Genomic DNA, 26327 nt, shown 5'->3' with positions numbered 1-26327 from the left:
TTTATCTCAGTAAATGTCTGTTTTCTACAGTAAAGAATTCAAGAATTAAATGAAAAGCCAAACACTCAGTCAGATTTGTCTCTTTTGCCTTCTTATCTCATTAGACTAAGAGGTTAGTGCTCTGTTGCCTACGGCCTGGAAAAATATAACGCTGCGGTTGCACTTTTAAAATTCAGTGGCAGCTGGTACGTTGGTATTATGGAAAAAACCCACCTTAGCTAGAAATCCTCCAGATAGTTTGGTGACAGACAAAGCGCCTGCTTTCTGGAGGCCTTACCCACTGTCTGGCTGAGAAGTGACGTGGCTTGGCGTGCCCGTTACAGGAGCACCTTCTGGTGAAACTGGGAGGAAAGTAAGAGTTGGAGGCGTATCTTCCCAGTATTTGCAGGAGAGGTTTTGAGCTGTGGGTTCTTAGCTTTATATTTCACGGTGTTTTTAATGGAGTCAGTGCAATTTACTTGCCTTTTGCAGAGTAGGGAGAAATGAATCTGGAGAGGACAAGCCTTTTGTCCAAAACCTGCTCCGCAGCTTAGTGCCAAAACGGGAACGTGAGTTGGGGGGTTCTCTCTGTGGTGTGTATCCTTCGTATTTTCTTCTCTAGATTAAACTTTGTCCTAAGTAATTTTGCAGGTTTTCTGTCCTGTATCTCCATCACTTGCCCTGCCACTGATATTTCTGAAATCGTAATAAATGATGCTAAAACAGGCTAAACCCATATTTTAAGGGCGAAGCTGTCTTGTAAGACCATGTTTCTCTCTGTGTAGTAAATTGACAGGGGAGAGCAGATCATTGTGAGCAGGAACTTGGTGGGGCAAGAGCTCTGTGGTCAGGAAGAAGAGATTGGGCAACGTTCTCTTGTGTTTGGAAGCGAGGGAGCTTCCTTTGGCCGGTTGCAAAAAGAAGAGTAAACTTCGAAGTTGTTCTAAATTTGGATACTTTCTATTTTTGTCACATATCCCAAACTTCTGTGTTCTGTGGTTCTCCATGTGGGACATCCTGTCGCTTCATCCACCCCAGTAAGTTGTCTAATGCCGTTGGAAGTATTTTAGGAAGCGCGAAAGGACATTTGATAGAACGTACGTTCAATGAATTACTATTCTTAAGCAGGAGTTTAGCTGAGGTTCTCCTCTTGTGGCACGAAAAGTCCAAAAGATGTCCCGAAAATAGGTTTGGGAACTTCTTTTGGATGTTGGTCCCTTCTTTGGTAGCAGATGACATCTAATGTGGGATGTTAAGATTATTTAGGGGCTTTCTTTTTGAATCTTGGTGGCAGTGTTTCTCTGTCCTTGTTGGCTCCTTCAGCATTTCAAGATACGATTAAAAATTTGTGAAATGAGTGAAACACCACTTGTAAAGCGGGGTCTATTTCAGATAACTTCTGGATGTTTAAACTCTCAAAACATAAATGAATGTTGTAGGGGGAGGAAATCAGGCAAAAAGGTGAGAGTGAAGTGTGGGACTACTGTTAGTTTGTGTAGAATTTTGTATCGAGATGTGTGTGACTCCTTGATCTTTAAACCTCTCCAGTTCCTGGCCAGCATGCTTTTGGTTGGGTTTGGTGGTTTGTTTGGGGTTTTTTTTTTTTTTTTTGGTTGACTGGGGGAAATGAGTGGCCAGGCAAGTTTGGAGTGCTCAGTCCAAGCGTTAGACCAGTGGGAAGAGCTTTGAGGTGTCTCCAGAGACGGACAAACGAGAAGGGACGGGTACGTTGGAGATGTTCGGTCCTCCCAGCGCGATGTTGTGCTACTGAGACCTCGGAGGTTTGGCTCCCGTCCAAACTAGCTTGTTGGTGACCACCTTGTGACCGGAGGACAGTGGGACTTGCCTTGAGGACACGTGTCCCTGGTTATCCTGGGCTGGATGCGCCTTTTGTGGGTTGAAACCTGCTTCAAAAACTCTGCCTTTGAGTACCGGTTTTGCCATACGGCAGGAATGGAGGGAGTGCAGCCTGGAATTTAACGTCTTGAAGAGTTTCTGCTTCTTGACTAGGAAAAGTGCCCCTCTGTGGAAAACACTCAACGGAGAACATACAGGCTTGTGGGTGAAGGGGCAGCGCCAGGATTAACCCGTTCCAGGCACCAGCCTCCGGGAGGTTAGTGCGCTGGTCATGATTTTCCCATACCAAGTGTTCTATTCCCCCGTGACCTCCGTGTCCTTTCGCAGCACAAAGCCCGTTATTCTTCCCATGGGAATGCCAGGGGAGAATAGGAGCTTGGTGTTCGAGCTGATTGTGTAGCAGTTCTATGAAGGGAGGCTGGTGTCTCGAGCGTGTTTCTTGTTTTCCCACCTCTGAAGTCTTCAGAAGAATGCTTCATCCCTGGCCCTCGTTGGAGGAGAGTCTACACTTGGTCAGTCAGACTCGAAGAGCGGGAGAGTTGGGTTCCCGAGGGCTGTTCCTCTCTTCCTTCTCCCTCTTGCTGATGCTGGGACGTGAGAGCTCCTGCAGCAGCTGACGCCAGTCATTGTACTGAGGGGATCGCAGCGGTGACAGCTTCTGGCATCTCGAGGCTACAGAGCACCTCTGCGGCCCAGCAAAGGGCGAGAAAGTCTGGGGGGTCTTCGCTGGTGCGTGAGCGATCCAACGTCTGGCTGTTTTCTGCATCGGCAGGGGAGCGCTTGGTTTTGGGCGGGGGGGTACGTGTGTTTGTGGTGCTGAGTTTCTGGCGTTGTCGTGAAATCGTAGCTGTGGTGAGGACTGAAGAGAGGTTGGGGAGACACTTGCAGGTGGAGGGGGGGCTGTAAACCAGCCAGCAGACTGGCTGCGGGTGAGCACTCTTGCTGTCCTGCTGTGGGTGAAATACCTGTGGCCATAGGCGGGGGGGTGTGAATGTGTCCCCGCAGGCTGTGGAAGTGCTGCCGTGTCGGGGAGGGGGCACGTGGATTCGAAAGAGCCGTTGTCCCCTATGGACCCTCTGTTCTGTGGCTCCAGATCTGAGCTGGAGCCCACCTAACAAAAATGCCTTACTTGACAGCGCAAACGGGAAGCAGTCTGGCTAATTTTGTCTCTCGCAGCATCGACCTTGCTGTTTCCACGTGTTTTGTGATAACTTCGAAGAGCAGAAGGTTGCTGCCCTGCTGCTGCTGTCCTGAGTGGGGTTGGTGGATACGTGGCAATGCTTGCAGCACCGGGAGGGTGAGCCGCTGCGAATGGCCCACGGGCCCGCCTTGCCCTCGGGTGCCCAGAGAACAGCAGTCGAACTGATCCGCTCTGTTGGCGACAGCAGAGAGCGACTGAGCGACCTTTATAAATCCTAATTTTTGCTAAACTCTTCCTTCTTTCACGTTCGTTCCTCAGGAAAGCTGAAATTCTGCGGCTGGTGTGGGGTTGGTACAGCTGGGCGAGGGGCCGTTCCCCTCCTAAAGCACAGCTACGACAGACGGACAGGTCACGCGTTGGGGATGTTTGGTCCCAGGGGGATGCTGTGGCTGGTGGTAGGGGCTTGGGGGACAGAAGGACCACGTTGGATCCGTTCCTGCTTTACCAGGCTTGGTGTTCTAGATGGAAAATGCTGGGTTAAAATTCACGCTGAAAATTTAGGTCTATGACTTCGCTGTAGGCAACAAGATGGAGCAAGTTATTTATGTATTGAGGTGCAAGGAAAATTGCTACAGAACAGTGATTTGTTTTGTTTTGTTCTTTTTTGCCCCTCTACACCAGCTCAGCCGTATGCTTTATGACACCTGATGCTAAGGCCTGATTCAAGAATGTTTTGGGGAAAACTGAGATGTTGAATATTCTTTAAAACACCAGGTTGCTGTTTATTATAAAGGAAAAGTTTTTGTACCTCTGATAATTTTGCCTCTGAGCTTACAGTGGGCTCGTGTTTTCTGAGCTGCTGCTAAATGCAGCTGAACTGCATTTTCCTGCACTTCAGCGGTAAAGGGAGGCTTTCTGTGAGGGCTGTAAAACGCTTTCAGGCAGAAATGTAAAGAATTTGGAACATGTAAGTATTGTTAAGTGAGATAAAAGCTTTTGTCTTGGGAAGAGTAGTGTCATTCAGCATCTGTAAGTTTGAGTTTATTCTTCCTGCAAGAAGAAATTCTACATTTCTTCCTTAGCTGATCGGTCTTGGTTTTTTGTAAGAATTTGCAGCAGAACCAGCAAACTAGAGCAGCAGTGAGGGTTTTCTGAGAAGGTGTAACTGTTCCAGCATCCGTAATCCTGTGGAGAGCCGCCTCTTTCTTCTTGCATTTGAGGCCCAGTTTAGTATTCCCTGAGTTTGGACTCTTTTGGTCATGTACTCACTCGGTAAGGAGGCGTAAGAGCCTGGGCTGGTTCTGCGCGCGAGTGTGGCAAACCTCGTGGGCAGCTACAGGTAGGGGTGAGGGGGCTGCTGGCCGCACGTGGAGAACTTGTGCTTAGTGGAGCTTGTGGGACCATACAGGGCTACCAAAAGGGCCGTATGGGGACTGGTTAGATGTGTCCTTGATGAGCACCGCTGTGTGGGCGCAGCGGCAGTGCCAGGCTTTCCGCGTAGAGGGAGCTAACCTCGGGAGAGCGCCTTGGCATCTGCTCCTCTCCTGCGGTCGCGCACTGGAACCGGTTGCAGAGAGGCTGTGGGGCCTCCGTCGGTGGAGACACTCAGAACCTGACTGGGCACGGCCCTGACCAACCTGCCCCAGGCCACCCTGGGTGATCTCCAGAGGTCCTGCCAACCGCCGCCGTGCTGCCACGTCCGTGAAGGTGCCTGGGTTCAGCTTCGGTGCAGCTTCGTTACCTGCGGCGGAGTTGGCCGCCACAAGCTGCTCGTTACGGAGGCGCTTTGGAAGCAGAAAGTGAGCGGTCTGCTGAGCTCCCAGACCGGCGGGAAGTAGAAGAGCGAGCTAGAAGTTACGGCCAGCCAGAAGTGGCGTTTGGGGGTTTGGGGCTGCCGTGCTGGCGTGCGCCGAGGGGCCGGCAGGGAAGGCCGGTGAGGCTGGGAGCCGTGGCGTGATGCCGGGCTTCATTCCGGTTGAAGAGTTGCTTTGTCTTACGCCGGCCGTCAGCGTGGTGCGTGTTGTGAGTTAGGTGGTACGTAACGTAACACGCTTCCTACTCGGGATGAGGTTCGGCTTGACAGAAGATGGCCTTGGGGCTCTAAAAAGTATGCGTTGGATATTCTCTCTGCCTGTCTTGTGTGGTGAATGAGTAGCAAATAAACGGTTGTGCTTTTTCTTGACGAGGTGGTAGAAGCCCTTCTTCGGGAGTTGCAGCATTATGTGTGAGAAGAGTTTTTCGGCTACTTGAGAAACTCCTCTGCAAGTGTGTGTGTGTGTCAGAGGGGGTAGTACACCCAGAGAAGTACAAAGATGTGGGGTGTAACATGGTGTCAGAAAAAGTTTCGGTTTTCGGTCACGTTTCCCTTCCTGCCTGTGGGCGAGGGAAGGGGCTTCAGGGGGAAAGAGCATTCCAGCGGAGAAGCCCCGCGGTTTTCTGAGCTGCGTGGCGTAACAGCCGGGCTGTCCGAAAACTCTCCCTGGAGGAGTCAGGAGAACAGCTCCTGGGGGCAGGAGAGCGAGGGACACTGGGCAGCAAGGAGGACGTTCGCTCTGGTGTCTCGTCTTCACCTGGCTCCTGCTGCCACACTCACTAGTCACGGGCTACCGAGATTTCCAGGATTTGGTCCAGGCCCTCCGTACCGGCTGGGCTGCGGTGCGTGCACGCCGGAGCTGTGGTACGCGGCGTGGCTGCAGCCCCCTGGTTGCGAAGGGGACGTAGTCCCTGGGGCACCGTGACCTGCCCCGCTCTGCAGCGAGTGACCCACCGGCCTGTGGCAGTCGGGAGGTTCCGCGGTTGCGTTTCTCCTCTGTGTAACACAAAAACGGGGGGGGGAAGATCCTGACAAGGCAGCTGAATCCCCCCCGCTCTGCTGCGGATGTGCTCCCGTCTGAACTCTGTTTTCTGCCTGCAGGGCCCAGTTTCCAGTTTGGGGCAGGTTTGTGGCCGTTGTGTTGCATCTCGTAGGGCACGTTTGCAAGGCTGCACTGGAGAGTCTGTTTCTCAAGGCGCGGATGAGTAACCTCGGGGCCAGGAGTCCTTCCCAGGGCAGGGGGTCCTTCCCACAGCGGCGCTGCCCTGTCCCCTCCCTGCCCCAGCCGTGCCCTGGGGGATAGTTCCCATGGGAAGAGCTGCGGCTACACGAGACGCTGGAACTAGGTGCGTGTGAAGCACCTTAACAGGGATCGCACTCCCGTACAGCTCAGTTTGTGTGACTGTGGCAATGATTATGTTTTATGCCTCTGTGAGTGGAAGGAAGGACTAGGGAGCCTAAGCAGTTGCTCGGTGTGGAAATCAGGAGCCTGTAAAGGCCAACCCTGGCTCTCTCAAGGCCGCTGTTTGCTTTTTCCTGTGCTCTGCCGCTGAACTTCGTTGTGTACCCGTCTCTTGTACCTGAAGTGAACCAGAAATGCAACGTACTGCGTGGCAAGGTTAAGGAAACGTCTTGATGTCCTCTTGTTTGCAGCCAAAGTTTGTCTGGGCTTTGCAGTCATGCAGAAGGAAAGAAGTACTGTGAGTGGATTCTCCTTTCACATTTGTCCCAAAATCCGAGGGTTTATTTTGAGTTAGCTAATCTTTGTTTGCAAAAGTGACTTTGAATAGGAACAGTTCCTGCTTCTAGCTTTTACGAGCGCCCTTGTAGCGAAAAGCTAATAAAGATTTCAGAACTTAATATGGAACCCCAGAAAGACTAATAAGCAAATATTAGCTTTGGAGCGCTTCATGTTTTCTTCTTAATGAATGCTGATGTTTCACATCAGGTGAAGCAAGTAAGTTCAAAGCTTTCCTCTTTGCGATGAGCAGAAGCAGTTCCCAGTGGGACGCTAACAACCAAACTGGGTTGGCACCAGATGATCTCTAAGGTCCCTTCCGACCCAAACCGTGCTGTGGAAATGGCTGTTGGAAGGTGAGGCTGCTCCAAGAGCCAGGCACGGCGTACGCCCCGGAGGCCTGCCTGCGTCGGAAATGGCCGTGGATTCCCATTTTTAAGGTAAAAGCGGAGAATCGCGTGCCACGTGCAGGGGTGCAGCCAGGGTGGCCTTTGCGGGGAAACCGCTTCTCGCGGCCTGTCCCAGGGCAGGGCCAGCTGCCCGCAGCGGCGGCCCCGCGTGCCCAGGGCAGCGTCCTGCTCAGCCGTCCTCGCCCTGAGCGCTGCCGCCGCGCTGCTGCCTCGTGAGGACGGGAGTTTTGCTTCGTGTTTGTCCTGTGCGTGTTATTCCGCTTGAATTGTCGAGTGAGCTGAACGTGGGGGGTTTGCTCCCCGCTCCTCCTCCTGTGGCTGGTTAAAAGCCTTTCTCGTCATCCCAATTCTTGCGCTTGCAGCGTTCAGAAACTTTATTACTAAATGAGGCTGATGCGAAGCGTGCTCCTTGATTTCCCCCCGCTGCTTGCTTAGGCCGGGCAATCGGGTTCGTTTTGCCCTGTCACGGGGGAGCAGATCCCTTGCGACGGGCACCCGCGGAGCCTGGGCGCTGAAAACGGGCCGAGTTGTCGCGTGCTCGGTGCGGCTTTGCTGTAAGGATGGCGTTGTGTTTGCTTTTTGCCCTCTGCCCTGCGACGAGGGTACGATCTGTCTGTGTGAGCCCCAGCGTCACGTGCTCGAGCAAGGCTCAAGCTGAGGAGGGTCACCAGGGAGGTGAAGCCCTGAATTTTTCAGCTCCAACGTGCTTGTTTGCAGCTTCCTTTCCAGCTCTGGTAACCCGGACTGTGGAGTTCCAGTTCAGTCACTGCCATAGATTGAAAAGGCATTTTTTGGTTATGATTTTCGGTGGTCTGTTCGGAGGAGCAGGCTTGTGCGCAGGGATTTTCTGCGTTACTTCCCACTCTCTGAACAGCTCTGGAAGGGGGCTTTGTCACTGAAATTTTAAATTAAAATGTATTTAGTTTTCTGCTCACTTCTGAGTTGACCTAGAGTAGAAAGACCATGGTTTTGGTTATTTCAGTGCACCTTTAAAAACAATTTTAAAATTATTTTAACTTTTTTTTTTTTTCTTTTACATCTGCGTTGGACTTGATTTGAACAGGTCACACTTGCCACTGGACCAAACCAAGCTAAAGGTTAAATCCTGACCTTTTTCTGATGTAATCCCTACAACTTCTGAACGCCTTCCTGCGCGCCGTGTGCCGTTCCTTGGCGGGGTACCGCGGTTTAGGTTCTCTGGGTGACAGCAAGACAAAACCTTTCTCTTCCGCATGAATGCGACGCGTGGCGCCTTGGCTGCCTCGTCAGCCTCGCCCCTCGCCCTGCAGGGTCTCCAGGCAGCAAGAGCTCCCTTCTCATCCCCCCCCCCGAGGCCTGGAGTGGACTGCAGGCAAACTGAGACTGCCTATGACTTAAGAAGAGTGATACTGGCCCTTAAGGAAAGGTGTAGTGCCTCGCTAAAGGGCGTGGGCAAAAATCTTTATCCAGGTTTTCTGATTCGTCGTTAGACCAACGTATGGGTGCTAAAAATCTGATTGTTTATAGTTGCATTACTGGAGGGGAGGGGGGGGGAATAGGTAGATTGTTGTAAAATAGTCCTGCGGGCATTAAATAGAATTTAATCTGAAATGGGAAGCGTAATGGCTGCACTTAGGGTTTGTCTTCCCTTGTATGCTCTCTCCCGGGTCGCTGGAAGTGGGTGCTTGGGAAAGAATAGAGAGCAAAACAGCACCTGCGGGACCTCCCCCCAGGGTCTGAGGGTTACAGAGCTCCTCAGCCAGATACGTGTGAAACCCCCGCGTGGATTTCTTGCCTGTGTGAACCTGCCAGACCTTCTCCTCTAGTGCTCTTCACAGGCAGGGTGGTGAAGGTGAGTTCTTAAATGTCAGATGACCAGCTGGTTTTCATGGGAGGCCTGGGTTTAGGTCTTGTATTGAATTCTCTGGGGCGATCATTAATGGCATTTCCCTGTGGACAAAATGACTTATTTCGTATGCTTTGGGTCTCTTATTGTCCCAGCATTCTTCTGGAGAAGTCAGGAAAAATGTATTTATTTCCTTTCAGATAAAAATATACCAATCTTGGATAATCATAGCTTTGAACTGTACAAAGAAAAATCTGTCTTGCATTCAAGCCTTTCACTTCTCAGAACATTGTTGAGAACCACATGCTTTGCATTTAGTCTGAGATTGGGGTTGGGGGGGGAAGTTAGAGGGTAGGATTCTTCTGCTCCGTCTTTCCTGGAAGTTTAGTTTGTGCTTTATTGTAGTGTATAATCTTAACTTTTTCTTAGGGCTTTTTATATTGCATTTTCTCGTACTCTATAAATGAAATTGCAAGTTTAAGTTGCCCATTTCTGACATTTGTGCTCGGTGCACAGCCCGGTCGTAGCCCTTACAGCCAAGTCAAAAGGTGTTCTGACAAGAACTATCTGCACTGGCTTATTTTACTGTAGCGTGCTGTGGCTACGGAGGCTTCCCTCCCTCGTTCCCCCCGCCGAAGCAGCTGAGCTGCAGAGCCAGTTCTGCCTCTTCTCCCCTTACTGGTGTGCTGCTGGTGGGTAAAGCACCCAAAGTGCTTCAGCCCGTGGCCAAGAGCGCTCCCCTCGAGAGGCTGCTGACAGCGAGCCTCCATCCTTCCTTTCTGATCGGCGCTTTGCCGTCTCCTCAGGGTGCTGCTGCGTTCTCTCCCTGCTGAGCTCCTTTTCTGCCTTCCTTTCAGCTCCGCTCCTGCGGGCTCTCTCTGACCGGCAGCGGTGCCCAGCGGCTGCTCGGCCCGTGTTCGCTCTCAGCGTGTGTTTTCTGCCCGCCCTTCCCCTGGGCAAGACCCAAGGATTTGCTCAAATCGCCTGCAGCCTCCTGACAAGCCCTTGGTGCTGTTTCTCCCTTTTCTTCTGAGGAGGTACAATGCTGGCAGTCCTTCTAAAACAAGTTGGTAATGTTAATTTTCCTGTTATTTATTTGCTTGTCTCACGAGCTTGCTTTCTTTCCGGTTTCTAGCTGGATACAGTGCCTTTGCTGAAGCGTTGCACATGCTGGAAGTGCCCGCCCCGCTGCTGTGTTCCGGGATGGCAGCTAGGTGACGACCGTTGAGGATGACCCTGACTGAAAAACTGCGCGAGAGGATATCGCGGGCGTTCTACAACCACGGGCTGCTGTGCGCTTCCTACCCCATCCCCATCATCCTCTTCACTGGTCTCTGTATTCTGGCCTGCTGGTAAGTCAGCGAAGTGCTTCTTGTCGCAGGATGCTGCGGCTTTGTGGGGTTTTCGTGGCGATGCCCTGGCCGTGCTCAGGTTTCCCTGTCTGGTGAGCTGTCCCAGAAGATCAATAGATTTTTGTCATCTCTCTTGGTGGGGCCAAAGAAGACAGGGCTGAAGTATCTTCCTGTGGTTTAATAAGTGGGTAGTGAAAACTAATGGAAGAAGTGAAGCAAAGCAGTAAACAGAAGTAATCCCCAAACGCCTGGTGGCGGACTCCAAAACCACGAGTTAAAAATGGGAAGGGCGGTGGATCTTTCTCTCCATACTTGCCGGTTCTGTTCTCCCTTAAGCTTATACTCGTCTTTTGCAGCCCTTGCCTTGGCACCTGTGAGGTGTGTGTTCTTGTAAATCCTCTGCCCCCCTTATCTGTCTGTCTGTCTGTCTGTCTATATAGCCTGGTTTGGGTACGAGTTGCAGCTGAGCGTCATTTCACTCACAAGTGTCACACAGGCCTCTTAACGATTTCCAGCGAGGCGTTGTTAACGGCTGGAGTGGAGAGCACTTCTGTGCTCAGGTTTGTGCTCAGGCACGTGCGTGTGCACCGACAGATTCTGTCTTCGAGTTTTTCTAAGTGTTTTGTCTCTTGGTCAAAATAAACCCTGTGTGATGGTCTGCTCTTTTAGAAAAGCTCCATCTGTGGCGACACAGATACAGAGGTAGATTTTTCTTTCAGCATCGCTGAGGGTAAGACAGACTTCTTTCACATCTACACTCAAGAGCATCAGAGTGATTATTTTCGTGCGTTGGAAGCCTGTGAGAGTGCTTCTCATGCCTGTGACTCCTCAAGGGTGTGAGCGGCGATCAGGGCGTTGCTTTCCTGATTTTTCACTGCTCCATGTGAATTCTTGTAACTGTCAATGACGATAGTTTTATTTTTGGATCTCTTGTTCTGTAGAAACATGAAGCTTCTACAAGGTCCAAGCAAGTGGATTCTCCATTCTGGTTGTCTGTGGTGATGTGGTTGCAAGTAGCAGCTCTACCTTTTGACTTTAGGTTTGCTGGATGCTGCTCTCACGTGTCAGGCCTGTTAGCCAAAACAGAGTTCTGCCCCGAGTCCCGAATCGCCACGCCGCAGCACGCTTGCGAACTGCTTCGTCAGAGCTTCCAGTGGTGTTAGGCTCCTATTTTCAGGTGCTGTTGCTGGGGTGAATGCAGGAATGCAAGACAACTGCCTCCATATAAAATATTTATCCATACAAATACTGCTGTTTGGGAGGGATTAAAATAAAAACTACAGGCTTACTCCCTTCCCTAAATTTAGGATTCCCCGGACAGGAGGAAACCTGATCTAGGATTACTGGCAGCTGTCCTCATTCTTCTGGGGACCTGGTGCCCACTGGGTCAGAACTTGTACCCGTCCTGTCTTTGTAGTCTGGAGCAGTGTGAGTTACGGTGTCTCACACTGAGCCTTTGGAGCTTCAGACCAGGTTGTCTGGCAGATTAGTTGCTTGTGATTGGGCATTTGTGGAAGTTTCGGCATTACTTGCTGCTGGTATTTGAGATTCTGCAGTTATTGGTTGCAGAAACTTGTCCAAGGCACCGTCAAACATAACGAGTTTCAGTAACTCATTAGAACAGCATGTGATGGCTCGAAGAGAGACAGGGGTTTGGAAATACTGTGACACCCTTTGAGAGCAAGTGTCCCTTGGCACAACACGGGAGTGCAGCGTGGGTAAAGGGCGGCCTTCTTAGAAGCAATTTTTAGGGCTGTTTCAGTTCCTGTTCCGAGCTGCTCCGCGTTAACCGCTGTTAACTAGCGGTGCGTCCTGGCTTGAGAGGTGGCGTTACTAACCCCATCAAAACTATTGCAGCGTGCAGCCCTTCCAGCCTTGAGCGCCTCGGTGGGGTACGGCTGAACTCCGACAGGGTGTCCCTGCACAGGACACGGAAACGTTTATTGGAAGTTTTGCGTCGAGGTCTTCAAGTCTTCCTCTTAGTTTGAGCGTGAGATCTGACTTCTTCATTGTTGACCTGGATGGTGGGGTGGACACAGCAAGTTTGCAGATGATACAAACTTCGTATGTTGTGGATTGGAAAGTGGAAAGCTGGGCGAAGCGGCTGGGTGAAAGCTGGGCGAAGCGGCTGGGTGAAAGCTGGGCGAAGCGGCTGGGTGAAAGCTGGGCGAAGCGGCTGGGTGAAAGCTGGGCGAAGCGGCTGGGTGAAAGCTGGGCGAAGCGGCTGGGTGAAAGCTGGGCGAAGCGGCTGGGTGAAAGCTGGGCGAAGCGGCTGGGTGAAAGCTGGGCGAAGCGGCTGATATGCCAGATGGCTGCGTGGACAGAGAGGAACCTCATGAAGTTCAGCCCAAGGAGATGCGAAAGGAAGACTAACCCCGGACACCCGTACAGACTGGGGGTCAGCTCTCTGGAAAGCTGCTTTGCAGAACAAGCCCCGGAGGTCCTGGTGGATGCCGGATTGAGCAGGAGCCACCTGGGTGCCCCCATGGCAGAGGTGGCCCACAGTGTCCTGGGTGGGCTGCGTTAGGGAGAGCGTTGAGGGAGGGGATCCTTCCCTTCTGCTGGGCACTGGTGAGGCCACACCTGGAGCACTGGGCTTCCCATTAACAGAAGGACTTGGAATTAGTTGAGGGCCGTGAAGATGATGAAGGGACAGGACAGGAGCATCTCTCCTGTGAGGAAAGGCTGAGAGAACTGGGACCGTTCGGCCTAGAGAAGGCTCAGGGGGTCTTACTGCCGTGTATAAATATCTGAAGAGAGGGAGGAGGAGAAGGGAGCCCGGCTCGCCCCGCGGTGAGGGCCCAGTGACCCGGCACAGGCTGAAACAGGAGATTCTGCTGATGCGTCAGGAAATGCTTTTTGACTTTAAGGTTGTTAAAACCCCGGAGCGGGTATCCCAGAGAGGTGGCGGGGGCTCCATCCTCGGGGATACTCGGAAGCCGCCTGGAGCCGCCCTGAGCTGGCTGCTGTGGGCAACCCTGCTCCCGGCGGGTTTAGCCTCACCGACCTCCAGAGCTGCCCCCCGCCTCGGCGGCCTGGCACGCTGTCTGTCTGCTCCTGCCCTGCCTGGGAGCTTTGTAGAGGAGCTCTGCGGTGCACACCGGTTTGGTTTAAGCTCCCTTTTCAGTTTCTCCGATGTAAGAGTCGTGCTGATCTGTCAGGGTGTTAGGAGTGTCCCCTTCCCCCCGTGCTTCCTTCCTTCTGGCTTTTCCCAGGCTGAAAAAGGAAGGGAACACACCTTGCTATCCGGGGATTTGAGAGTCACTCCTGTTTTCTTGGGGCTTAGGTAGCCTTGCAGTTGCAGACCACGTATTGTTCATTCATTTGAAACGAGAAATAAAACCGACTGTATCCGCTTACAGCGCAGCTACGTTACCAGGTATGTTGTATTCCAGGTTCCGTGGCTTGTGCTATGATGTGGGTATTTTCTGGACAGAGCTCAAATTCAGGGGCTGCTCTCTACAGGAAGCACTTGATAAATCCCCGTAGAAGTCTGAGGTGCCTCCTCCTTGTTTGCTCTGTGCGGAATCATCTGGTGGTTGTGGTGTGTGGCTGCGCGCAGTTGCTGGCTCTGTGGCTGGTGCAGCTACAGCTCTTGAACGCTGATCCCTTAACGAATGGGTAGGGAGGGCGACCGTGGAAACCTGGAGCACCGTGTTCGGTAGCTTTTCGGACTGTGCTGTGCTAGGATCCTTCTAAACCGCTCTTTTCCTTGGATATAGTACAAATTTAGATTTTTTGGGGGGGGAGGCAAGGGGCCAAGGCCAACCAAAGGACTATGTCTTTTTTTAATCAGGATGCCTGAACGTATCTGTGAAATAACAGGCAAACAGAAGCGATCAGCAGTCATCTCGACGGCTGCTGGCTATCGAAGGGTTGGGGCAGGAAACTTCAAAAGTCTTGGGGTAATTGTGTGGGGAAATGAATTTTCAGCTAATGTACTAGCTCGCTTTAGGTCGGAGCTGAGTCCTGGAGCTACGTGCCGTGGTGGGCGTTGCGGGCGTGACCTGCTCGCCCTGTTCTTCGGCCCGTTCCGAGGCGCCTGCCGTGGGCTGCTGGAAGGAGAAGGCTGCTGGGGAGGTGGGCTGCCCCTCGGTCGGCCCCAGCGCGGCTGTTAGAGCCCACGTCCCTCTGAAGAACCTTCCAGAAGGCAAAGCTGGTCCCACACGGGGTGGGTCGGGTGCTGTCTGCGAGACCCGCTGCCCACCGTTGCCTACAGGAGCCGTCAGGCGGCCACCTCCCGCGGAAGCGTTCTGCTGGCTGCGGGGAGGAGCTCGCTGATGGCCACAGACTGTCCCATCTGCGGGTTTTTCCTGCAGTGCTGTCGTTGGGACGCTGAGTAACGGTCTTTGGCACCGACTTACTGCTGGAATTTAATTTGTTCGTGCTCTTCACAAGCGTTCCGTTCTCTTTGGACAGATCTCGCTGATTCATCTCATCTGCCTCGCTGCAAAAATGAGAGATGTGCTGAAATTGGGAGAAAGAAGCTGGTGGGGGAAAAAAATCAAGGCCCAGCTTCAAGGTTGAAGCTCATTTAGGTAGTGTTTATGTCCAGCGTGGTTGGTAAGAGACTGTTGGTGTAGGAATGCAGCTTAGGGTCTGAAACAAGCACGGGCCAGTTAAGTAGTAGGAACTACAGGCCTTTCTGATGAGGGGAGGAGGTACACGAGTGGGCTGGTGGTTTCATATGGACTTTTAGCAACAGGGAAGGAGCTAAATCATCCCTGGTGCTGCTGAGAAGGTTAGTCCCTGTCCCTGAAGAAGCGGGTGGAGAAAAGGAGAAGGTGGTAGAGCAAAAAAGGAAGGGCTCTGTATTCTTCAGCCTTAAACATGGTTAATAAAGACATTGTAGCGTTCAAGCAAGCGAGGGTGGATCCTATATCCTGAATTCCTGAAAGGCAGAGAAGTTAAACAGTCTTTTCTTCTGCACCTATATGCACCCAGAATCAAGGAGAATTTTTAAAACTCTACTACAGAAGAAATGAACTCAGTTGTTCTCATTTTCCCCCCCACACCTCAGTAAAACGTGACCATCTTTGTGTTCAGGTAACTTTTTTTAATGGTGAAATAAACCACGTGGTCCACAGCTTCCCCAGCATCAGCTCTGGCTCTCAGCCGGCGTGGTGGCACGGCTCAGGTAGCACAGTCACCACAGAGTGTCCGTTACAGGTGGTTTGGACGTATTCTGTCCTTAACCTTGGAAGTCATTAGTGCAGGCGCTGTTTTTAGCGTCGCCTATAGACAGGGGGTGGCGTATCTGGTTTTGTTAATAAATTAATATTCAAAGCAAAAATGCCTTTAGCTCATTCTTACTCTGTAGTCTTAGTCAAAGTCTGGACATCCAAGCTAGCCTCGACTGCAGAGCGAAGGTTTTCTGCTGAGCCAACGGTTGGCGGGCGCGGGGCTGGGCAGTTAGCTGCTTTTGCTACACGCGCCTTTGTAGGTGACGCTGATTTTCATCATCCTCCTTAAATGGATCTGCATTACGGACCATTCCTGTTCTTTCCAGGGACAGACTTAACCTGGGTGTGTCACGTCACTTTTTTTCCCCAGTAGAACGAGAGTGCTGCTGCAGCCTGGCTGGCACAAGGGGAGTTCCTCCTCCCCAGCTCGGGGACGAGCAGACGATGCCCGTAAGCCTGGTGACCAGGGTACACGTGACATCCCTGTGTAGTGCTGAAGAAAAGGGTTTTGGTAAACTAAGACGTTAAAAAATCAAACAGTTGAACTCTGTGAAGCAGGTTTAGGGGAATTAAACAGGGCGAGTCTCTGCTGGTGTTGGGTGTTCGAGGGAAGCACTGGGTTCCGCTGCTGAAGGGCCCTACAGCTGCCTGGAGCCAGCGCCCTTCGCCTGCGCGCCGACGTGCCTTTCCTCGTGACGGAACATTTCGCCGTCCTACAGGTTTGTGCTCTCTTGTGTGATAACCAGAGGGGCCGAGTTGCTGTCGGACTCTCAGTGCTCCAGATCCACGGGGAACAGGCTCCTGTGAAACCAGAAGCACGTTCTGCGGAACGAGGCCTCGGTTGTGCTCCGTAGAAACGAGGGAGCGGGCAGCGCAGAGCGCGGGGCGGGGGGGGGGGTCTGTGCCTTTGCGGGGCGCGCGGTTGAGGGCCTGGCAGTGGGAAACGGGGCGCAGCAAACATCGTTTATTCAGAAAGGGGCGTTGTTTGTGCGCTTACCGAGGCTAAGGAGGGAACTTGCGCGATACCTGGCCTTCTCTGCCGCCGGCAGGATCCTCGTTATCAAATTTCCCGTCTCATTAGCAGTGGGATTTCAGGCTGTTCGATCTTTGCGATAGCTGGGGCTGGAAACAGGCTAAAGCTTGTTCAGCAGTGTGCAAAATGGAGGTGGTAGCTATTTTAAGGCAATATATCACCACCTTCCCTGTTGCCTAAGACCTGGCAGCTCTCTACTTTCCTTCGTATCCACCGGCAGAAGACTATTCTGGGATGGTGGAGGTCGCTGCTTTGATGCTGAGAAGGAGGAATATGCAATTGTGGGGCTTGCAGTTCTGTGGAGCTGCCAGCTGCCGCAGGCTGACCTGGCAGCTCTCCGGCTTGGCCCTCTAAGCTGTCTTGAAAATATGTAAAGTAGTTGGATGAACATTTTTGCTTGAACCTGCCTCATGCTTGGTAACTGAAATGTGCTCTCGCTTGAAGTCAGCCATGCCACCGTGTAGGTGATCTGTTTTTTTTCTGGATTTTGGATTTGCAGAAGGGTGTCAGAGTGCAGTGTCACATGAGCATCTAAAAAGAACCCTTCTCAAAACCAAAACTTCTTTTTGAGCTTTCCTGTCATCTGTTTAGATCCTACTTTTTCTTCCCTCCTTTCTCTATCCTTTTATTTCTGGTGGCCACCGCTTTCCCTGACGGTCAAAAACATCTCGAAGAATGAGCAGTGTGAGGAGAGTCAAACCCGAGGGCTACAAATCACTTCCCTGTGACTCACTTGGGGCAGCTCTCCCCTCTGGTGAGGTGCACGTGGAAATGACCGAGGCCTGTCACATCTCGCAGTGCTTGCAGTGGTTAGTGTCCGTGGGAAGCCAGGATGCTTCTGACAGCGCAGCAGCAGTGCTTGGGTTGGCTGAAGTATCTCTTCACTGAAAAGATGCGCTGAGATTGAAGTCTGAAGTCGCAGGTCTGGTGAATTGCTCTGTATCGCTGCGTGGTTCTTTCTCTGTCCTTTTTTATCTCTGCCGTCAGGCTGTCTCGGGCATCGCTGACAGGATCAGCTGGTATCACGTGCCTGTATAAGGCTGAATTCGGGAGCTAATGTTTGAGCATCTTACTGAAATAACCTAGAATAAGTGTAATCTAGAACGTGTACTTTGTGTGTTCTTCCATCAGACATTCTCAAAACCTTTCATAAACATGAATCCTCGAATATCACTGGGATATAAGCAAATGTATGTCCCTGCTTCCCTGATGGGGCTGTATATTTATGTCATAGTTGGCTCAAGACGAGGGAGCTTTTGAAAAGAGTCCCAAGAGCAGGTCTTGTTCCTGAGCTCTGCTGCAAGACCATGCCATGAGCAATGCAAGACCGTGCCACGAGCAATCTGCACTATCTGGCTCGTGTTGTAGGAGGGACAGTAGGAGCTAAACATGGGTGTGTACAGACAACAGGGTCTGTTTTAACCTTGTATTTAGATCTTTTAAACGTGGTTTTCCTGTGGGACCTTTCCTCTGAAGATAGTTGCTGAAAATGGGGATTATAATAAAACATAGTTCTAGGGGTTTTTTTGTTGTGTGTGTGTGTGTGTCAGACAGTCTGCCAGGAAGTCCTGTTCCTGATGGGTGCACATCACTGTCGTCTAGTACCAGAGCTGCCCCAGCGCTTCTAGTCTCAGTACTGTAGAGAATAGAACCACGGGATGGGTTGGGCTGGAAGGGACCTTCAAGCTCATCCAGTCCCAACCCCCTGCCCTGGGCAGGGACACCTCCCACCAGAGCAGGTCGCTCCCAGCCCCATCCAGCCTGGCCTTGAGCCCTGCTGGGGAGGGGGCAGCCACGGCTGCTCTGGGCAGCCTGGGCCAGCGCCTCACCGCCCTCACGGGGAAGGATTTCTTCCCCTACATCTAATCTCAATCACCCCTCTTTCAAAACAGGAAGACCATGTCACCAAAGACAGAAGCTCTTGCTCCTGATGAAGGCAATAACCTCTGAGAGCAGAGCCGTGACTGAAAGGTGTTACGCCTTGCTGTCGTTAGCAGAGATGAGTATTAGAATTCGGGCTCATTAGCTTATAGGGAAATGAAAGGAATGATGTGTTGTTACTTGGCAACGTGGCTTTTGTGGACTGAGCAGCCTGGAGGTGTAGAGGAAGCTGAAGGAGCCCATCAGTGTGACCTGCAGAAGACTTTAGACTGGATAGAGCAAATCTAACGCTGTTTTGTGTGGCACGAGCAAGACGCGAGCAGTTTGAGGAACTGCAGCGTTAGACGCCGCTTTCCTCGTCCTTGCCTGCTGCAGGGAGGGATGAAAACCACGGATCGGAGGGAGCATTATAGGTCTTTTCCTGCAGCGTCAGTCCTGGTCCATAGTCGTGGTTTAATCAAATGGCAGGTTCATGCTGAAGCTGGTTTAGGTATCAACAATCTCCCCTGGTCACGGGCCTGAAGAGGACAGTGGAATACGGGAGTCTCGGGTGCCTTGGTTTGCCGACGGCTGCGGTGGGATACAGTCCTCAGCCGTGCACAGACATCTCTATTTTATATTCTTTCCCTTCCATCAGAAATGTCCCTTTTGTTCTTCCCCTCATTTTGTTGCCCTTGAGTCTTCCAAGAAAAGCCATTTGCTCTTCCCTCCGCTGCAGGTGCATGTGCTTTCAGGTTTTTTGAACCAGTTTGAAAATCCTAACGTGAAAAAATAAAACCCAACGAAACAAAAAGAAAAACCCTTGGTCATTCAAAAATATCCGTTCGGGAGCTGTGAGGTGCTGTGCCCTGTGTTTTGGGAGGTGGCTTGCCCTGCAGGATGGGAGTGGTTCGCTTCTTCCCCTCTACAGAAAATTAAACTTTGTTTTAACAACAGGAAAAAACCCAAACGCTGAATTCTCGGCTAACCTCCCTCTCAGCTGCCATCAGCCAGCCTGTCCTGTCTTGGGTCTTCCTCCGAGGCCTCGTGTAACCCCGAGCCAGCTGGAAGCTGGGTACAGATTGCCAGTGTTTCGGTGAGCTTTCCTCCTTCCCAGCTTCTCGGGTAGCTTCCGCAGGCAAAGCCAAGGCTCCTGGGACCAGCAGGTCCCCGTGTAGGAGGCAATCCTTCGGTAGCAGAGGGGCTGACGCACGGCCCCGCTCTGGCAACGGGCGTGATTCTTGGCAACGAAGTGGTTTTATTCAGATGTAGATATACTAGTGCCCGAGAACCAACGTGGTGGAGCCACTGGCGACCATCTCGAGACGAGTTTTTTTAAAACGTAGAAATACTTTTATTCCCGAGGTCCTGTGGTGCGTAAGCTGGCGTGTTAAGGCCTTCCCACGTGGCCTCAAGCACAGAAAGGGCAGGACAGACTCCATAATCCTTGGTGTGACACGCTCCCCGCTGCCAGAACATCCGTGGTTCTGGCCAGGTTGATATTTTGCGGGCAGCTGTGGAAGCTGAGGTCGCTGGCCTTTCCCAGCGCTTCTCCTGTCCCTCCAGTGCCAGCGGCTGCTCCCGCAGCTCCCGTTAACCCCCGGCCCACGAGCAGAGGTGGGGTCTGCGTGACGCCGCTGCCCGTGGCCTGCGTGGGGGAGCAGAGCCTGCGCTCGCCGGGTTTGCCCGTCGTGCCGACGGGGGGAGAGCGGTCAGCCTGGCGGAGCGCGCGGCTGCCCTTCCGAGGCGCTTCGGCGGGTCGGGAAGATGGGCTGCGGGAACCTCGGGAAGCTCAACAAAGGCAGAGTCCTGCGCCCGGGATGGAGTGAGGCCCTGGAGCAGGAAGGGCTGGAACGCGGCTTTGGGGCGAAGGACGAGTTGGACGTGAGTCAGGCAGCGTGTCCAAGGGCGGCTGGGCTGCCCCAGCGAGGGTGGCCGGCAGGGCTGAGGGGAAGGGAGTCTTCCTCGGTTTGGCCTTTGGGAAACCGCGGTCCTGCCTCCAGTCTGGGACTCTGCAGTATGAGGAATGTATATATGTGTGTATATACGTAAGTATGCATGTATGTATGTGTATATACACACAGCTAAGTGCTCAGAGGGGCTGTGGGACCTCAGTCCTCGGGGACAGGCAACCCCAGACTGGACGTGGCTCTGAGCAACCTGGTTTGAGCAGGGGGTTGCACTGGGACCCTCCAGGGATCCCATCTGCGCAGGGGTCTGTGGCGGTGGAGGTCTTTGCTCGAAGCAGGGCTGACCCCAGAGTGAGGCTCGGAGCCCGGTCCGGTTGGCTTTTGGATCTCCCTGGTGATGGAGAGACGGCGGTTACTCTGGTCCCCGTCCCAGCTCCTGTGAAAGGTTTTTTCCTTATGTCTAGTTGGAATTTCCCTTGCTGCAGCTCGTGTCCTTTCCCTGTGCTCCCCTGAGACAAGTCTGGGGTCATCTTCACCATAACCACTAATTAATCAGCTGAAAACTGCATTTTTAATTCCCTCCTCAGTCTCCTCAAGGCTGGATGAGTCCAGTTAACCCAGCGTCTCCTTTTGCACCGTGCTCTGCTGCCAACATCACCATTTTGGTGGCCTCCGCTGGACTGGCTGGGGTAGCTGGTGAGGCTGGCAGGCGCCTCTGGAGGGGATCTGCTCCAACCCCCCTGCTCACGCTGGCTTTAGGGATGCTGCACGGAATGAGCAGGACGAGGAACGGTGGCCGCTTGTTCCCCAGGCTAGATGTGGGTGAGTGGGACGAAGGGAGGGATGCAGTCACCTTCCTGGGAGGTGGCGATGCATTGCTTCTCTAGGCTGAGCTCGTTGCACCCGCTGAAATGACTTTCATCTCTGGCTACAGAGAATAGCTTTCCCTACCTAGCAGCTGGTAAGAAGGCAAAATCCTCGCATCCCAGCAAGGAGGTGGAAAAAAATCCCTGACACCTCTGCCAGGATTTGGGGCGTTTTTGCTTTGAAAGGCAGCGAGAGTTGGAAGAGTTTTCGAGGCAGGGTTGCGGGCAGGGCTAGCTGAATCTCGCTGGGCTGGGAAGGAGAACCTGTGAAGCGTTCGGTGTTCAGACGCGTTCGGCGTTGCCACCACCCTTGGCCGGGTGCCGTAGCGGTGACCCCTGGCAGGTCCTCACCGCAGGCTGTGGAGATGTGACCATCAGCTGCGTGGCTCTCAGCCTTCCCTGCAGCTTCTGGGTGTCGAGGCTCCCTGGCGGGGTGCAGCACCGGGCGCTGCTTGTTCCACGGGCCTGACAGTAGCCTGGTCCTAGGGGTGGTTGGACTCGATGGTCTTAAAGGCCTTTTCCAACCGAAATGATTCCACGAAGCTTCAACCAGAGAAGGTCACTTCTGAAGCCTGGGCTGCCCCAGCAGTGCTGGTGAGGCAAAACCAGCCTGGCCCGTTGTGCCTCTCGCGGCGCGCTGGGTGTTTAGACTCGGTGCCTCCGCTTTGACGTGAGTTGAGGTCTGTAAAAGGTTGTTGTTCTGACTTCTTAGAACTGACAGGGAAATCCACCTCGGGGGGAGCACGTGGTATGAATCTAAATCGATTTCCTTAGGTTTCTGGTCACTCTGAGTCATCCCCAGCAGAATCATTTCGTGAAAAAGTCGTTCTCCCTCCATCACCTGTGCAGCTTGTTCTGCCCTGTTTGTCACGGACGCTGGTTTCAGCATTTTATTCCAGGCGTATCTCGGTCCCGGGCAGACGCGGGGCGATGGCTGCGTGTGTCTCCCCCAGGCCTTTGTTTTCAGCAGATCCCGTGTGACGAGCAGGTGCCGCGGGTCGTTGAGGAGGCCTAAAGCTGAATGCTGCTTGTGGGAGGAAAGAGGCTCCGCTGCCTCTCCAGATTGTGCCTTTCGTTGGGCATTTTCACCTCTGGTGTATTACGACATGATTTTATTATTCCTTCCCTTTTCCCTCCCGTTGCACGCTGAAATGATAATAGTTAGATGTTGTATTTTTGTCAGGCTAATAAAGCAGCAAATCCGACAAGCTCTGCTTCTGATTCCGTTGTTCTTTCTCCGCCTTTTGTGGTTCAGTCTGCGGCCTCGTCTTTGGCTGTTGCTTGTCCCCTCCGTGGTCTTTGATGAGTCAGGCTGATCCCTAACAAAGAGGGTGGACTGCTGCCTGAAAACAATTCCGAGGCCTTTACATTTATTCTGGCAATATTGCAAGAAAAATTCAGCTAGAAAGGGGAAAATGCGTCAGAAATGGAAGGCCTGGTAGATTGTTGTGCATCAGAGGACGCAGAGACAGAGGTTGTGTTGTCTGGTTCATTTTGGTGCTGACGGTTCCAGCGTGTTGGTCGATAGCTCTGTGACAGCCGCCTCGCTTTCTCCACCAGTTCAACGCTGATACGGTTTTAATCGCTTCTGAGAACCTCTGGAGCTAAAACCACTTGTTTTAAACGCTCTGAAACCTCAGCGCCTCAGCTTTCGAATGATTTGAAGTCTTTGTTGCGGGCTAGCTGCTGCGGTCGTGGGAAGGTCTAGCGTCGAAGATAAATATTTCATAGCTGTTTTGGTGTCTCATTGCTTCTGTTACAAGTGCTTTGGGAACCAATGAAGGTAGTGACAAATAATGGAAATAGTTTAAATCTTAATGAGGAAAACTAGGTGATTAGTGAGGGGTGGGGGTCAGGAAAGCAGGCAGCGGAATGCAGCGAATGTCCCTTTTCTGTGTGCGTGTGGGCTGCAGGAGAGCTGAGACGGGGCTGTACTGGATGTTGTCAGCACGGCTGACTTTCCGGTGACGGAGAGTAATTCGGGTGAGGTCCTGCAAGAGCTTCCCTTCTTTTTCTCCCAGGACTTTAGTTGTCCTTTTCCAGGGGAGAAAGACCACTTCTGTCTCCTGTTGGGGAAACACATCAAACAGCTGAAACCTGGAGCCCTCTCGTACTGCAGCCGCGTCTCCTGGCCTGCGGAGGCTGGCTCAGGCTGGAGCGGGCTCGTTCGTTTTGTGACCTCTTCTGCCTAAAAGCCTAGTTTTTTAAAAAAAAAAGTAAACAAAAGCACAACGTCTCTTGCTTATGTCTTAACTACAGTTACCCGCTGCTGAAGCTGCCGCTGCCCGGCACAGGCCCTGTGGAGTACAGCACCCCTGTGAAGGATTACTCTCCGCCCTCTCCAGGCGCGGGTCAGCAGCAGGGGGATCTCGGCGAGCGTCCCGACTGGGTGAGTCCTGCCCTGGGGGAGCTGGGGAGGTGAGGTGGCGAAACATCCCCGTGGTGTTGCCTGCGCTTCGCTGTCGTCGATGGAAAATACGTCTGGTGACGCGTTGCTGTGCCTGTCTGCTAAGTTCGGGCTCTGCTTGTCTTGGATTATATTGTGACACGTGCCCATTTTTCCAGCATAGCTTTCTGTAAGGCAAGCAGTACGCTTTTTAAGGCATTATTAGGTTTTAAATAAGTTCAATGGTGGGTTCTGGGATAACAGGCCCCAATTTCCTCACGCCGTACAAAGACACGTGGCTTCCCTCGAGCAGCAGGGCCCATTCCTGCTGACACCGCTTCACGTACCTGCCCTGGGCCTCCTCTGAAGGCTGAGGGTAGGATTTAGTCAGCCTTCCCTGCTCCTGGAGGAGCCTGTGGAGATGCTCCCAGTAGTTAGGATGGTGGCTTTGGTGTTGTCAGCCTCTCTCTGAAGGGATCTGGGTTCTGGCTGTCAACCAGCTTATCCTTCGAGGATCACTGACTGGCTGTGAGAACGGGAATGTCTGCCTGCCCTGGAGGTGGAAGACAGGCTGTCCAGCTCCTCAGCTCTTGCAGTTTTCTCTCCTTTGGCTTTAAAAATATTGCATCTAGCAGGCTGCTTTTGCGGATGGGGTAGGTGGTCCAGGCATCACCTCCAAGTCACAGGCTTTTCTTCTTAAGGTCACAATCAGGAGTTTTTCATTTGAGTTTGAGTGTAGGCAGCAGCCAAAGACTCTGTCCGTGGAGCTAGCTGCTACAGTGGGGTCTAGGGAGTGCAGGGGTGCTTGAGGAACATGGGGAACCGAGTGTGATCTAAAGGTGGGGTTGGTGTTTGGTTTGGTTTGGTTTTTAATTGGCTGGTATGTATCACGCAGGTAAACTAGATTTGCAACCTCATGTTAAGGGTAAGGAACTGACTTTCCTTTTGCACGAGCAAACTGGAACCCCGATGCTTTCCAAGAAGGCTGAGAACCTGGTCCAGCAAATTAGGAAACAATTCTAAAATCCTCCTTTGTAACCTGCGCTGTTCTTTTTCATTCCAGGGTCTCTTTTAAGTAGGAGTTACCTGTCGGCTTAATGCTTTTGATGCCTCCGGCTCTCTGCTCTCTCCACGTGGGCTCTGCTCACTGTGATTGAAAAGATTCGCTGCCTTCTGCACTCCCTGGTGCCACTGAGAGCGTTTTTGCACCGCGCTGTTAGCTCGGGCTGCTGCCGGCTGATTAAATCTTCCCTCGGCTTTGTTGCCTGGCTCAGCTAATCGTGCACAAAAGTTGTGGCTGCCGCAGCCCGTCGGCGCTGCCGTCCCCAGAGCAGGGTCAGCAGCCTGGGCACCGGGACCAGGAGGATTTAAATGGCACGCAGCAGAATCAGCACAGGCTGGGGGGGAACCGCAGCGCTGCGAGAGGCATCTGTGAGAGGCAGCGAATCCCTGCTCCTGCCTTTCCTGCCAGTACCAAATTCAGCAGGAGCTGGGAGCCTCTGCCTCACAAAGCAGCGCAACAGACTGATGCCAAAATGGTCAGTGGCATTTTGCCTCTTTGAGAAACAGACTCTTTTTGTTCTTGCTGGGTTAGCACTGTCATGTTTCACCTCCAATTTGGGAAAGGAAAATACAGTCTGGCAAACCCCTTCCTGAAGGGTTGCCAAGCTGGGGTCTAATTCCGCCGAGCAGCTTCCCACTCACCGTGTGTTTTCATTCTCCCTCTGGTTTTCCCCGCAGTATGTCGGTGCTCCGGTGGCCTACATTCAGCAGATCTTTGTGAAAGCAACCGTCTCCCCATGGCAGAAGAACTTCCTTGCCGTTGATGTGTTCCGCTCGCCCCTCTCCCGCGTCTTCCAGCTAGTGGAGGAGATTAGAAACCATGCCCTGAGAGACAGGTAATTGCTGCTCGTTAAAGTTGGTGTGGAAGGCAGACTGACCCGCTGTTGTGCACGCCCACCTGCTAAATCCCTGCCTCCTGAGTCTGATGGTGAGCTTGGAATCCGTACGATTCTCGGACTGAAAAGACAACGAGACATCCCCGTTAACGAGTGACATCATCCCCGTCCTGCATGTAGCAGTCTGGCTTTTGTCCTAGAGACCTGGCCTGTCCTCTCCTCGCTGTCAGGAACCTTCCAGTCAGAGTCCTGGGTGGAGAAGTGCGGAAGGGGCCTCCGTGGGTAACCAGCCAGCAGTGTCATATAATCCCTCCGTAAGCACGCGAGGTTCCTGTTCAAGCAAGTTCATTTGACCCCCCCCGTGCCTATTGTGAAGCTCTTCTAGAATTTCACGGGGTCAGGAACCTTCTCCCGACTCTCTGCTCCGGCTGTATTTAGGACCAGCGTATACCTGCTCGGTTCTGTCCTGACGCACTCTTTGTGCAAAACCAGCTTTCCTCTGCTTCCAGGTATTTACAGAGGGAGCTCCTCCTCCCCACCCCAAATCCTTCCTTGTTAAGCTCAACTCACGAAGCTCTTGGCTTAACTCTGGTCAGACTGTATTCAGTTTGTCATCCTGGTTGCTCCTCTTGGCGCTGTCACTAGCGGGTCCTTCCTGACCATGGGAGGTTGGGACTGGACACGGTATTCTCGGAGAAATCTCCTTTGTGCCTTGTTTTCCATGGAAACGCCTTTCCTGAAATACAGTGAGATGGCAGGTCCCTTCCCCGCGGCCCGTCACGTCAGTTTTACACGTGGTGAAGCGACTGATTAACGTCTCCGTGTCCCTCTGTCGCTTCCAGCTGATGAGCTCCCGCCTTAGAGCAGGGAGGTCTTTAGTCCCCGAGTGCAGGGCCTTGCACTTCGTACCATGAATAGAAAGGGGATTAAATTTACTCCATTTCAGATATTCTGTTCCTTTTCTGTATTAACAGTGTTTCTTTGTGTCCTTGGCAGATGTCCCTTTATCTTATTCCAAAGTTATTAATAAAAACATATAATATTCCTCTGAACTGTCTTGGAGAAATCCCGCTTTG

At 52.5% G+C, this 26327-nt stretch overlaps 1 protein-coding gene across 3 annotated transcripts in view; it reads left to right on the top strand.

Annotated features, from left to right (window-relative positions):
• The first annotated feature begins 9993 nt into the window (after positions 1 to 9993).
• The window catches only part of SCAP (SREBF chaperone), a 42829-nt gene continuing 26495 nt past the window's right edge, over positions 9994 to 26327 (top strand). For all 3 annotated transcript variants that reach the window (XM_086466322.1, XM_086466321.1, XM_086466320.1), the window contains exons 1-3: positions 9994 to 10115; positions 23227 to 23356; positions 25094 to 25251. In XM_086466322.1, coding sequence (XP_086322448.1) covers positions 9994 to 10115; positions 23227 to 23356; positions 25094 to 25251 — 410 coding nt within the window. The remainder of the gene's footprint in view (positions 10116 to 23226; positions 23357 to 25093; positions 25252 to 26327) is intronic.

The sequence above is a fragment of the Leptosomus discolor genome, chromosome 6 (assembly GCF_034619465.1).
Source record: "Leptosomus discolor isolate bLepDis1 chromosome 6, bLepDis1.hap2, whole genome shotgun sequence".
Classification (NCBI taxonomy): Eukaryota; Metazoa; Chordata; class Aves; order Leptosomiformes; family Leptosomidae; genus Leptosomus; species Leptosomus discolor.
The sequence above is the reverse complement of the archived record's forward strand: the minus strand, read 5'-3'. Positions and strand labels throughout refer to the sequence as shown.